This window comes from Sarcophilus harrisii, chromosome 1, assembly GCF_902635505.1.
Source record: "Sarcophilus harrisii chromosome 1, mSarHar1.11, whole genome shotgun sequence".
Lineage (NCBI taxonomy): Eukaryota > Metazoa > Chordata > Mammalia > Dasyuromorphia > Dasyuridae > Sarcophilus > Sarcophilus harrisii.
Genome location: NC_045426.1, coordinates 647,946,969 through 647,961,348, shown reverse-complemented (window position 1 = coordinate 647,961,348; position 14,380 = coordinate 647,946,969). Strand labels below are relative to the sequence as shown.

Here is a 14,380-nt window from a genome sequence, read left to right as displayed (position 1 = left end):
GCAGTGGCTTCTAAATTTTTCTGTCTTACTCTGTAAGCAAGTACAGTGTCTGAACACATGTACTACTATACTAAATAACTTATATAATATGCCTTTGTATAAATTGTAAAAGGATGAGATGAAAATGAAATAGTATTTGACCAGAGAGTTGAATAGTAGACCAAGAGAATTAATAGTGTTAAGAGTTACTAAGGAGGTGCCATGGTCAGACCCACAGCTCAGGAAAATTACTTTGGCAACTCTTTAAAGGATTAGAAAGTCAAATTCAGAAGCATTCTAACTAAGGCCACACAACTAGAAAGTATTCAAGGCAAGATTTGAACTCAGGTTTTCCTATTACTGGTCCAGCACTCTAACCTTTGGGCCCCTGATGTATCTCTCTACATAAGCCTGTCTAATTGATTTTCCTAAAATTAAAGTATGTCCATAAAACTTTTCTTCTAAATATAAGCTCAAGTGGTTTGCAATTACCCAAACAATCCAATAGTTTGTTTGCGATATAAATCCCTTTACAATTTGAACCAAGGCTAGGCTTATTACCCATCACTCCTATGCATACATCTCTACAGAACAACTAAACTAGCCCCTCCAAGCTGTGCTCAATCTCCATCAGCTTCCAATCAACTCCAGAATCAAATACAAAATCCCTTTTTAGCATTGAAAGTCCTCCTTATAGTTTATTCACTATCACATACTATTCCACTGCTATCCTGCATCATCTCACAACCCTGGACACTCTCTCAAGCTGCCCCTGTAGTTGGGAGTACTTTTCCTCCTCACTCTACTTACTTCTTTGGCTTCCTTTAAGTCTCAACTAAAATCCCATTTTTTACAAGGAGCCTTCCCTTACTTCATTAACTTACTCCTTATCCTGCCTATAGCTTTTCTGTCCATATTTGTTTGCATGTTGTCTTCCCCATTAGCTTAGCACACTACCTGGCACACAGCAAGTGCTTTAAAAATGCTTATTAATTGACTGACTTCCTGATTAAACACATTTCATCAATGGATGATTAGCAAGCATTTCCTTATATCTGTCTCTCTGGAACTTGAACCCATTACTTCTGACCCCTAAAGCAAAACAGCAACTTCCATTTGACAACCCTTGAAATATACTCAAGTATGCTTTTAAGATATTTATTTTATATATTGTTGGCATAATTGTGAATACACCCAACCATTCTGAGAGAGCAATTTGGAACTATGCTCAAAAAGTTATCAAACTGCATACCCTTTGATCCAGCAGTGTTTCCTCTGGGCTTATATCCCAAAGAGATTATAAAGAAAGGAAAGGGACCTGTATGTGCACGAATGTTTGTAGCAGCCCTCTTTGTAGTGGTCAGAAACTGGAAACTGCGTAGATGCCCCATCAACTGGAGAATGTCTGAATAAATTGTGGTATATGAATATTATGGAATATTATTGTTCGTTAAAAAATGACCAGCAAGATGATTTCAGAAAGGCCTGGAGAGACTTACATGAACTGATGCCGAATTAAATGAGGGCTAGGAGATCATTATATACTTCAACAACAATACTATATGATGATCAATTCTGATGGACCTGGCCATCTTCAACAATGAGATGAACCAAATCAGTTCCAAGGGAGCAGTAATGAACTGAACCAGCTACGCCCATTGAAAGAACTCTGGGAGATGACTAAGAACCATTACATTGAATTCCCATTCCCTATATTTTTGCTTGCCTGCATTTTTGATTTCCTTCACAGGCTAATTGTACACTATTTCGGAGTCTGATTCTATTTGTACAGCAAAATAGTGATTTGGTCATGTATACTTATTTTGTATTTAATTTATACTTTAATATATTTAACATGTATTGGTCATCCTGACATCTAGAGGAGGGGGTGGGAGGGAAGGAGGGGAAAAATTGGAACAAAAAGGTTTGGCAATTGTCAGTGCTGTAAAATTGCCCATGCATATAACTTGTAAATAAAAAGCTATTAAAAATAAAAAAATAATTTTTAAATAATTTTTTTTTAATATTTAAATTCTCCCCAGTTATTTCAGATCCTTATATTGTCTGAACCTCAGTCCTTTCCCTACCTTGGTTGCCCTCTTCCTGCTTCAATGTACTTCAGCTTGTCTGTCCTTCCTAAAATCTGATGCTAAGATTCAATGACAGTGACACAATATCTCTAAAATACTCTAGTTTTCAATCAGCATCCAAGGAATTTTGAGCACTATGCTAGGCAAACCTCAGGATATAAAGCTGAAAACCAAACAATCTTGGACCCTCAACTATTCACTTGAATCTTACTAGGGATAAATTAGTGGGATCTGGACGAGGCAAAGTATAACTGAATATGTAATAAACTAAATCCAAACTAGAAAAGAGGGCTTTAATGAATGGGGCAATCGGGAAGGGCCTCAAAGAAGGCAGCCCTTGACAAGAAGGGAGCCAAGAACTACAAAAAGGCACAAGGAGGGAGCTACACTAGGAATAGGGGGTAAAGGGAAGGGATGGTTGTACAATCTTTGAAAGGACATCAAATCCATACAGAATGTTAAATATGGGGAATTCCAAACAAGTCACTTCAGCAGAAATATAAGATGCATAAGGGAGAGTGACAATAGCCTAGAAATGGGGTGGAGCCAGACTGAAGCATTTTTAAATGCCAACCATAGCACTTTGCATTCTTGCTAGAAGATAGAGGGAACCAATGATAATTCTCAAGAAGGGAAATGATATTATCAGACATACATTAAGAAAACCATTCTGGTTGTTACTTGATACTAATCAGCCACCTATACTAAATCTGAAATAAAGATGCTGAGCCCCAAGGAGCAAGGGATCTGGTGAACTGGTGAGGCCAGAAATAAAGCAAATTAAAGTTCAGGAGCAGAACTGGGTCCATGAGAAGCTCCTTTACTTCCAGCTCCATTGAAATGAAAGAGATGAAATAGAAAGAAAAAATTAAAAATTAAATCTGGCAGCTGAAAAATATGGATTAAGGTTTTGAAATGCTTTTCTCATAGCAACTCTATACGATTAGGCTGTGTAGGTGTTACTATCTCCATTTTATAAGATAAGGAAACTGAGGCCCTGAGGTTCAGTGATGTGTCCAAGGTCACCAAATTATGAAATGCCTGAGGTAGGTTCGGAATTCAGACCTACATGACTCCAAATGCAACTTTAACTACTACATTATGTTGCCGATCATCATCCCAAATGTAGATAGGCAAGCTCCTGTTCCAGGACAGCTCTTTTCATGCAGCTTAAAACACCATTAGTTCTTTTGACTACCAAGCTTTTACAAAGTAACGTTGCCGAGCCCAAAGGCAAGCTTTCACATCTAGCCCCACACATTTTCATTGCTCTCATTCTTTTAGCATGTTCAGATTTTTTTATCCTGTCATTCACCATGATTTCACCCCTCAAGCTTCCTTTTATCAGCAAATCTGAAACACAGAATTTTAATAGTTTCTTCCAAATTATTGAGAAAAATGTTGATTAGCTCAGGGCCAAAGACAGATCCCCCTCTCTCTTTTCACACTGAGTCTGATACACTATAGTTATTGAAATGTTTTCAGTTGTGTTCAACTCTCTGTGACCCCATTTGGGTTTATTTTTGTTGGCAGATACTGACATATACTTATTTTTGTTGGCAGATACTGATATAGACAAACTATTCGTTTGTCAATTTATTTTCTAGCTCATTTTTCAGAAAAAGGAAATTGAGGCAAATAAGGGCAGTGTCTTGCCAAGGTCACACAACTGGTAAATAACTGAGGCCAAATTTGAACCTATGTATTCCTAACTCCAGGTTCACTGTGCCACCTTGCTGCTGCCCTAATTCAGTAATAACTACTTTTTAAATCTAATCATCCTATCAGTTACTATTCATGTAACTCATAGCTTTCTTACTCATAATGACAAAATAAATTCTGTCAAATGCCTTTCTAAAATACAAATATACTAGGTCCACAGGGTTTTATTTTGCTATTACCACTATTTTATTTCTTTTAAGCCATATTTTCTCTACCTTCTTATCATAAACCAATAGGAACAAAATATTAGTTTCTTAGTAGTTTATTTATTATCATAAAAGTTCAGTTGTCAAGTCCTTGTGAAGGTATGACACTGAGGCAGAGAGCTGGTCCAGCACTTGTCTACAAGTGACACCCATCTAAAAGCACAACAAAAGACATCTATCCCCAATGCAGTTTATAGCATAAGCAGCAGCTATGACTATAAAACAAAGTGCTCTTTAAAGGCCTCTTGCAATTTATTGGACTGGTCAGAATCTCTAAAGTCAAATACAGCCACCATCACTTTCATATGCACCCCACAAGCTACTGACCTTTCTATCAATTACAAAACCTGCAGACCCAACCAGTCTTGAGGAAATGTTATCCTCAAGCAATTTCCTAGAAAGATTAAAGAATTTCATTCAGTTGTTTCTTGATGTTCAGAATCACACTCATCTGGAAGACAATTCTTATGAACTTACGAATTCTAGAATTCTTAATTTTTGTTGTTTGATGGACTTCTTCCTCTTCTTTCTCTGCTCCCCCCCGCCCTGAGGCAATTGGGGTTAAGTGACTTACCCAGCGTCACACAGCTAGGCAGTGTTAAGTGTCCGAGTCCAGATTTGAACTCAGGTCCTCCTGAATTCAGGGCTGGTGCTCTATACACTATGCCGCCTAGCTGCCCCTTGTATGTAAATCCTTTTCAGAATGTTCTTAAACATACAAAATAAAATGCATAGGATCACAATGGAAGTAAATTATATTGAAACAACAAAACTGATCATAGTCCCTAGTTTAAATTCTTTCAATAGCATTTCTGGAATTCTTAACAATGATTAAAAACAAAACAAAACAAAACAAAAAAAAAAAAACAAAAAACACATTAGCAACATAAAAAAAGTCAATTGATGGTAGTTTCACTCTAACATTTTTCTTTCTATACAGTCTGGATAAATATGTTACACTCATTCTCAAACTAAAAAATGATAATACAAAGGCTTTGTGAAAAGAAGGATTTACGTGTTACCTTCAGGCCAGGGCTTTGGGGGCCCACCAGGGGGCTGTCCAGGCATTCCTGGGGGAACTCCTGAGGGTCCAGGAGGGGGCATGTTTGGCCCTCCCATACCTGTGAGTTGTGGGGAAGAAAAAAATATTTTTAAAATCTGTTTATGGATAAAGTGGTGGGTGACTTTGTTTCCAAATGTGTATATATATGGTGGGCAGATAATATAATGAATGCAATGAAGTCAATTCCTTTAACTTTGTGTTCTGAGAGCACAGGAGAATAAGTACTATTTAATCAAATCAGCTGTAGGGAACTATTAAAAGTTCAAGGATTAGAGGTGAATGGATGGCTAAACAAATGGTAATTTACAGATACACTGAAGGTTTTTTGTTTATTTATACCCCCATCCCCATTCTACAGATACAAAATCAATATAGGCAATCAACACTTACCATGAGGTCTGTTATAATTTGGAGGTGCGGGTCCTGGACCAGGCCCAGGTCCAGGTCCTGGTCCTTGTCCTGGTCCTGTCCCAGATACAGAGGGTGGAGGTAGTGTTGGCATTTGCTGCTGCATTCCTGGCATTGGTCTTTTACCCTGCACTGCCATCTGCAGGTGATCTGGTAGAGGCTGCCCTCTAGCCAGCATTTTATATGCCATAATTTGAGCTCTGAGCTGATGCAGTTGGTTTTGATTAAAAGGCGTTGGGCCACGGTTTTGCTGTCCTAACGCTTGTGGGTCACTACCATCTAATGGTACCCCACCAGGACCAGATGACATCTGTGGGGCTGAAGATGGTCCATTAGCTGGAACAGGACTTGAGGCATGCTCAGAGCCACCCAGAGGAGAAGGATAACCTATGAAAAAATGAAATGCTAAGTGGTCATTCCATATTTCTTCTGATTTTTAAGAAAAAACAGCTGTTTTCTAAAATTCCAAAATATTGTTTCTTTACTAAAAGTGGGGAATGACCTTAATCACCTCTGACACTTCCTCCAAAACCTGTAAGGACCATCAGAAAGAGGATTTTATTAAATAACATGAAAAAGGTCATTCCACAGAAGTTTTAATAAGGAAACACAGCTTAACACATCTTAACGCTTAAAACAATTTTGTTTTCTATCTCTGTGATTTGCAAGGTATAGTTATCAAAATCTACATGCAGAAGGAAAATGACAAATTGAAAAAGCACTGCCAGATCAAAGCGTTCAGAGAGATCCCCACTATAGGATATATATAGGTTTACTACTGTAAATATAAAAAATGATGGGAAAAAAAGTTGAGGGAAAGCCTGGAGAAAAACATTACCTTGAGAATGCTGATCCATTGGGCTTGGAGGAGGCCCCATCCCTGTATGTCCCCCAGACCTCATTCCCATCCCTTTCATCTGGTTATATCGAGGATCATCCGTCATTCCCTTCTCATGCATGGAATCCATTGGCTACAATTTTAAAAAGCAAAAAAGCAGCATCTTTGTCAGATAAGTTGCTTGCTATGAAGTCAAATCATTTTTACTAACCCACCTTTTCACAATGTGTATAGAAAGCTACGGGTCCCATCCAAAATAGACTTAATATTTAAATAATAATAATTTGAAAAGGCATACATACACCTAATGTAGTAAACAATACAAAACAGTATGTGTTAAATACCAAATTAGTGGCACTGATAATACAAAACTAGCTTAGAAAATGACAGGATTACTGAGACCTGTGGTAATCAGGAAAAGCTTAATAGATAAAATGGGAGCTGAAATAGGCCTTGAAGGCAGAGACTAGAAAAGACATTTCCTTCCCAGTAGTGAAAATAGTATGAAGAAGTAGAAAGGGTTCAAGGGAAGCAAGGCTATATAAGAGCTATTACCAAAGACCCAAATCTCAAACATTTACTGATGTGTGATCGATCACAAGTCAAACTTTCTTGGGGCCTCATGTTTCTTAACATGTAAAATGGGAATGATATTGCATTAACTTAAAGAATTGTGAGAAATAAGTTTTATGAAAAAGTTCTCTCTAATGAGATACATCTAATTCTGGTAAGGAAGGTGAGCTACTAAAGTAACCAAATTTGATTAAACAGCAAGTTCACTAACAAAGTCCTATTAAAAAAGGAAATATAAAAAGAGAAGGAAGTGAGGGCACTTATCAGGATAAATACTAGTTTAATTTTGAAAAAGTAATGAGACATTAGATTTGTATACCATTTACATTTTCCAAATAATTATATAACCTGAATATTAACACCACAAATTTTAAAAGTTTGAAGGGACCCAGATCAATTTCACAGCTACTTGATATGTTTTTAAATTTATTTTTCTCAATCATAAAATAAAAATATTTTAAGCACATTCATTTATTAAAGTTTTGAATTACAAATTGTCTCCCTCCTCTCGTTGAGCAGGCAAGCAATTTGATATATATTGTAAATTATGCAAAAACATTTCCACATCAGCATTGTTGTGAAAGAAAACAGATCAAAACCAAAAACAAAAAGCTAACAACTAAGAAAAAAATTTTTTTTAATTTTTTAATGCTTTGAAATGCATTCAAACTCTGGAAGTGAACATCATTTTTCATTATAAGTCCTTTGCAATTGTCTTTGATTACTGTATTGCTCAGAATAACACCATCACTGCTGATCATCATAAAATTTGCTATAATTGTATACAATGATCTGCTCACCTCAGATCATGTAAGTCTTCCCAGGTTTTTTTTGAAACCTTCCCCTCTTATCATTTCTTATTGCACAACAGCATTCCATCACAATCACATATCATAACTTGTTTAATCATTCTCCAATTGATGAGCATCCCCTCCATTTCCAATTCTTTGTCACTACAAAAAAGAGCTGCTATATTTTTGTACGTATAGGTCCTTTTCCTTTTTCTTTGATCTCTTTGGGAGATCTTAGTAATGGTGTTGCTGGATCAAAGGCTATATAAAATTCTATAGCTCTCTGAGCACAGTTCTAAATAGCTTTCCAGAATGGTTGGATCAGTTCAAAACTCCCTCAATGGTGCATTCGTGTCCTAATTTTCCTAAATCCCCTCCAACATTTGTCCTTTTTTTTTTTTGGCTGAGGTAATTGGGATTAAGTGACTTGCCCAGGGTCACACAGCTAGTAAGTGTTAGGTATCTGAGGCCAGAATTAAACTCAGGTCCTCCTGAATTCAGGGCTGGTGTGCCCCTGTTCTTTTTTTTCCTTTTTGGTCATATTAGTCACTGTGGTAAGTATGAGGTGTTACCTTATAAATGTGTATTTTTCTACTCAGTAGTGACAGTATGACTAAAATTTTGTTTTTTCTTCTGATAACAGTTTATTTTTGTCTTTAGACCATTTATCAACTGGGAAAAGAAGAGGGTTCTTAATCAAAGAAACACTATAAGCAATCACAAAGAATAAAAGATACCTTTGGTTATATGAAATTGAAAAGTTATAGTATATACAACAGCACTATAGTAGCAGTGATCAACATGAATGACAGCTACTCTAAAATATAATTCTTTCACTTTATTTTTCCTGCTTTTTGTGGGGGCAATGTGGCTAATGTGGAAATGTTTTACATAATTTTACATTTATAACTAACATTGTTTGCCTTCTCGATTGAAGAAGGAAGAGTTGGGGTCAGGAGAGATTTCGGAACTTAAAATGTCCATCATTTGTTGACTGGCTAAACAAACTATGACACTTGACTAAAATGGAGTTAATACTGTGCTATTAAAAAAAAAAAAAAAAAGACAAATGTGATAAATGCATAAAAGCACAAGAAGACTCATGAACAACGTGAAGTAAGCCAATAACACAATATCAACAATGTAAATGGTCAACAATAAAATCAAAACTGAATAGTACAAAATTACAAGGACCTAGTTTGCCCCCAAGTACAGTTATAAAGCACCCATCCCCTATATTTTTGCAGAGATGGGGGGATCCTGAGAAGAGAATGTCAGACTTTACATTTATTATAAGAAATGACTTTTTGAGGATGAGTAAAAAGATGCAATGAACAAAATACAGATAATATAAAAATATCTCAATAAAAAATTTTGAAAGCATGAATAACTCCAAAATTACCAATGTGAAAAATTTTAAAAATCAAAACACCTTACAACCAAGCAAATCGGCAAAGTGGACGAAAAAAACTAGAAAAGTAGGAGACATGGATATGTAGTATTACTGACAGAATAGTGAATTGTGATTCAACCACAGTAGAAAATCTCACATCCAATTTAGAAATGTAGTATTCCACGTAGCAATGTTGCTCTGGAAAGTTATTTTAGAATCATACAACTTCCTCTCAGAGGTCAAAGAAAGGTTCCATTTACATCAAAATAATTATAGCAGCACTTTTTTGTGGTAGCGAAGAACTTGAAACAAAGTCAATGCCCATAGATTGGAAATGGTTAAACAAAATGCAGTATGTAGATGTAACTAACTGAATGTAACAATAATTCAGAAAAACACACAACATACAAACTGAAATAAGTTGAACCAGTTACTACAATAACTGAAATAAGAAAAAAGAGATAAAATCAATGTAGTATAACTGACTACATTTAGATTGACGAAGAGATGAAAAAAATTTACCTCACTCCTATAAAATTTGTTTTCTGTTATCAAAACTGTTATCAAACTTTACATACACTATCAGACTCAATTGATAAGTTGGTTACTTTTGTTGAACAATTTAAAAAAAAACTTTTCTTTTTTTTTTAATTCTTTGATACAAGAGAAGGCTTGTTAGGTAGTGGAGGGGAGAAACATTCAGAAATGAATGTGATTAAAAAAAAAAATGCTAAAACAAGTTATTCCAGAAGGACTAAAAGCCTTTTGGCTAAGGCTCATTAATTACCTGTTTTGCCTGTTTAACAATGTTGAGTTGAGAAGATTAAGGATAAGTATCATATCGCCCTACTTGATGAGAATAGAAAGAAGATGGGCAATGCAGAGAAGGTGGAACTACATAACCTTCATTTTGTTTCTTTAATTTGTTTGGAAAACTATTTTCTATAGCATGAGAATATGCACATGATTGTTAAATCCACTAATAATTACTTTTGAAGAACTGGAATATGGGCAAGGAATTGGAGATGAGTGAATGTGGTTTTTGATTTTCAAAAAGGTAAAGTCTAGTGATTTTAAGAAGTGGACCAAGCAAGAGAATGCTATGTTACTGAGGTTCAGTAAATCTAATCTAAGTAAATCTAAGCCAGAGAGGTAATTCAATGGATAGAGTAACAGACCTGGAGTCAGAAGTTCAAATTTGACCTCAAGACATTTACCAACTATGTAACCCTGGGCTACTCAGTTAACTCATCTAAGTTTGCTCATCTGTAAAATGAGCCAGAGAAGGAAATTTTTGCCAGGAAAACCCAAACAGGGTCACAAAGGTTTAGATACGACTAACTAGTAATATACTTTCCTGATACAATGCTAGATTATATCACTAAAAGGATGGTTTATGGAAATTTGAAAGGGACTGAGCTGCTATTACAAGTTAGCATTGTTTCATTAAGAATAAGTTATACTGGGGAGGGAGAATGAGAGGGGCACAGACCCAAGATGGGACTTTGTAGACAGGACTTTGCCTAAGCTGGTTTCAGAATCAATACTAGATCAAGTCTTCTAAATGGATTTTGGAGTAACAGAACCCCAAAATATTTGGAGTATAACAAATTTCACCAGAAGAGATTTAGGAAAAGTCTATCTACATTGGGCTGGGGCAGGGGGAGGGGAGGGATGCAGCCCAGCACAGGGAGGCCCAGGGAATCGAGTGGGAGGCTCTTAACCAAAATTGAGAGCCACCACAGCATTGGTTCAGAAAGCTAGTGAGACCTTTAATACCACTACAAAAAGCAAATAACAGGCAGGACTTGCCCAGGCCCACCCAGTGCAGGGGAGAAGCCTGCAGTACAACCAACCCCAGGGCAGTTTGAAGCCCTTGTTGCCCTAAAGAGGAAGCTTGGCACAATCCCCTTTGTTCCTATGGCACAGACCTCAATCTTTAAAAAGCAACCAAAAAACACAAAGAGCTCGGACCATAGATAGCTATTATGGAGACAAGAATGAACAGAATCCAAAACCCTGAGGACACTTAAAGGCAAAATGCTCTAGATGAAGCCTCAAAAGTGGTCTCCAGCTCAAAGAGCTCTCTTGGAAGAATTCAAAAAGAATCTTACAAGTGGATTAGAAGAAAATTAGAAACATTGCAGTAAGAGTTTGGAAAAGTAAACACAGGAAATGACTGAAGAAAACTTCTTGAAAAATACATGTGGTAAAATGGAAAAAGAAAACAATCCCTAAGAATAAGTTATATCAGATTAACCTTATTTTCTTTCATGACAAGTTAGACTAGTTAAGGTTGCCAGAATTTCAGAGAAAGATTTAAAAGTCTCTCACAACATCCTTGGATGTCAATTATTAGATAAGCAAACAATGGCTTAATTGATTGGACTCAAAGATGCTAATGTTCTGATATCAATCAACTCAAAGAGAAAGAGACAGAGAAGAGGGATGTGGGGTGTGTGTGTATGTGTGCGTGCGCTTGTGCACCCATGTGCATCCTTTCCTTGGCCCAGGTCATTTTACATTTTTATCAGTGATCTGGATGAAGAAATAGATGACATATTATCCCATCAGCAAATAACACATAACTCAGAGGGATGGGTAAATAGATGACAAAACAGACATGCATAAAAGCTGGAATGGGCCAGTTCTACCAGAATGAAATTTAGTCGGAATATAGTATAAAGTTCTGTAATTATGAGCTCGATTTCTCTTTTCATTTAAATTAATAAAATCAAAACTCATAATTCTTTTAATCAATTTAAAATCTAAGACGGGATACAAAAGCAGAAGACATTAAGTAATTCATGTGAAAACTACCTAGGAATGCTGATGAATATTAAATCTAATATGTTGGCTGTGCAATGCTGCAATCAAAAGACAAGAGAATGACCTAATGTTACATTTAGAAAGGAATGATGGCTGAATCAAGGAGGGAATAGCTCATCATTATGCCCTGGTCAGAACACATCTGAAGTATTATGTCTACTGCCAGGTAAGAAATTTTAGAGAAGATAAACAAAAATGATGAGAAACTGAAAACCATGACCTATGAATATAAGTTGAAAGATCTAGAAATGTTTAAAAAAAATTTAGTTTGGATAAAAACCATTAAGGAGGGGGAAAGAGATCATTCTAATAGGCATCTTGAAATATCAGAAAGACTATAATGTGAAAAAAGAATTTAGTTATCTTTTGTTTGGAAGTGGACAGAATTAGGAACAATGAATAGGGGCCATATAAAGAGAAAAATGTCTATTTCAGCTATTCAAATAAAAAGGGGACAGGTAGGTAAGGAGGGGGGATCAACCATCTTAAGAGCACAGGGAGCCTTCCAACTGAGGCATGGTAATAAATAACAGGATAACAGGTGAAATATAATAAATCCATACAATCACAGGACATGGATTTTGAGTTTGCAGGGATCTTAGAGGATCCCTGTTCTAATTCTCTCATTTCATAAATGAAGAAAGGTCAAGTACCTTCACAAAAAATACAGAGGCACTATGAGAGGTGGAATTTGAACCCAGGTTCTTTAACTCCAGAGACAATGTTCTTTCACTTTCCAAACCCAAGTTTCTTACAACTCTAGAGGACTATATAATTCTCTATGTTATTAGGCTTCTATAATCATGTAAAAACTTTCTTTTTTGGAGATAAGATAAACCAGAATCAAAAGATATATTGTCCTTTGAAAAGTAATGATTCTGAGAGAAATGGAAACCCATTCCAGATAATGATCAATTAAAAGAAATATTTTAGCAAGAAGAGATTTGTAAATACCAGGACTATCCTAAATGGAAAGAAGATTAAACTTACTCCATTTGGCCCCAAGGAGTAAAATTAGGTGTAATAGGCAAATCCTTGAAGATTTGAGAGGCTCCTGTGAGGGCTCTTTATTAAAAAGTGGGAAGGCTGTCCTAGAAGGTGGTGGGGCTAGTAACCCCAATTTCAATTTTTAGAAAATCTAAAAAGATGTCTAACTGCCAAAATGATGAGACTGAAAAAAATTTGGATCTCAGGCAAAGACTTTAATGCTACTGTCAGCAATAGACTCCCTCAAATATCAAGCCTAACTGAAGAGCCAAGAACATGTTCCATGTGCGAGATATCTTTTGAATTTATTTCTCCTGCTCCCTTCATCTCTTTGATTCAAAGTTGCTTTCTGTTGAAATTTACTTTTCCCAATATACCAAATATATCAAACAACAATCACAACATTCCTGGATGTGACTGGGAAACAAGATGAAAATATAGCTCCTATCTGATTTTAATCAGATTTTAATGTGTTGATAATTTTTTTTAAAAAAAGATATGCAAACAGGTGGTTTTCTAAATATGTGATCCAGGGATCTTTATAGTTTAGTGGATCACTTTCTATCTGTTTGCTAACATCACACATAAACCCCCTCAAGGACTTATTCTGCCTAACTTTAATTAGCACAATGAAGCACTTGATAATTTGGAGGATGAAATGGACCACCAAGAGCCACACATCACTATTTAAAAGCACTGTGTCCTAATAAAAAACCTAGAGCTCAAGGTTTCATTTTTGATAGCTTTCTAGAAGCCCAAGGGTCTGAGAGAACTGGTTTATTTCAAAAAAATAACCATAGAGGAGTTCTGACAATACAACTGACAGAGAGGTCATATAAGCCTACTTCCTCTATCTCAAAACACCAAAATATGGGCCAAGTAAAACAAAACAAAAAGGTTAAAGTTAATTCTTTTCCCCTGCTCCTTTTCCTCATTATCAGACTCACTTGGTCTCAAACTTCCATCTCCCTAGTCGCTTTTCTCCTCTAGCCCTTCTTTCCTTTCCATTGTATTCTCTATAATCCAAGTTCTAATATTCAGAAATGCCCCCTCATTTCTTATTATTTGTCCTCTTTTCATATTCTCTGCTCTTTAACAGAAGGCACTCTATTCCTTCCAATGCTAGTTTTAATTCTGTCATGTCCTTGAATAGATAGGACTAGAAGGAAGAACACATATAAGCACTCTGAGACCCTCTTTCTGCCATCAGTGCTCAGCAATGCCTCTTCCTCCAAGTTTCACTCTTGTCAGTCTGTATCATCCATTCTGTAGATCAGTGTTGTTGTAACCTTCTTGCCACAACATCCTTCTCTTCTTTAGCACTGAGTTCAGTATTTGGTTCTGTTTTCCTCTCCATTTTATCCTGACCTCATATTTGAAAATGTCCACCAACCTATTGACCAATTACTCACAAAAGCAGAGAGTTGGAATAATTCAGACTAGTCTGCAACCTGAATAAAAAAACTCACCTAGGTTCTGTCTGAAGACTCTCTTAAAGAGA

General features: G+C 36.2%; 1 protein-coding gene across 12 annotated transcripts in view; it reads right to left on the bottom strand.

Annotated features, from left to right (window-relative positions):
* Positions 1–14,380, bottom strand: part of SMARCA4 (SWI/SNF related, matrix associated, actin dependent regulator of chromatin, subfamily a, member 4) — a 91,239-nt gene that overhangs the window by 54,935 nt on the left and 21,924 nt on the right. For all 12 annotated transcript variants that reach the window (XM_031947554.1, XM_031947552.1, XM_023496549.2 and 9 more), the window contains 3 exons: positions 6,307–6,439; positions 5,451–5,855; positions 5,020–5,118 (listed from right to left, as the gene is read on the bottom strand). In XM_031947554.1, coding sequence (XP_031803414.1) covers positions 5,020–5,118; positions 5,451–5,855; positions 6,307–6,439 — 637 coding nt within the window. The remainder of the gene's footprint in view (positions 1–5,019; positions 5,119–5,450; positions 5,856–6,306; positions 6,440–14,380) is intronic.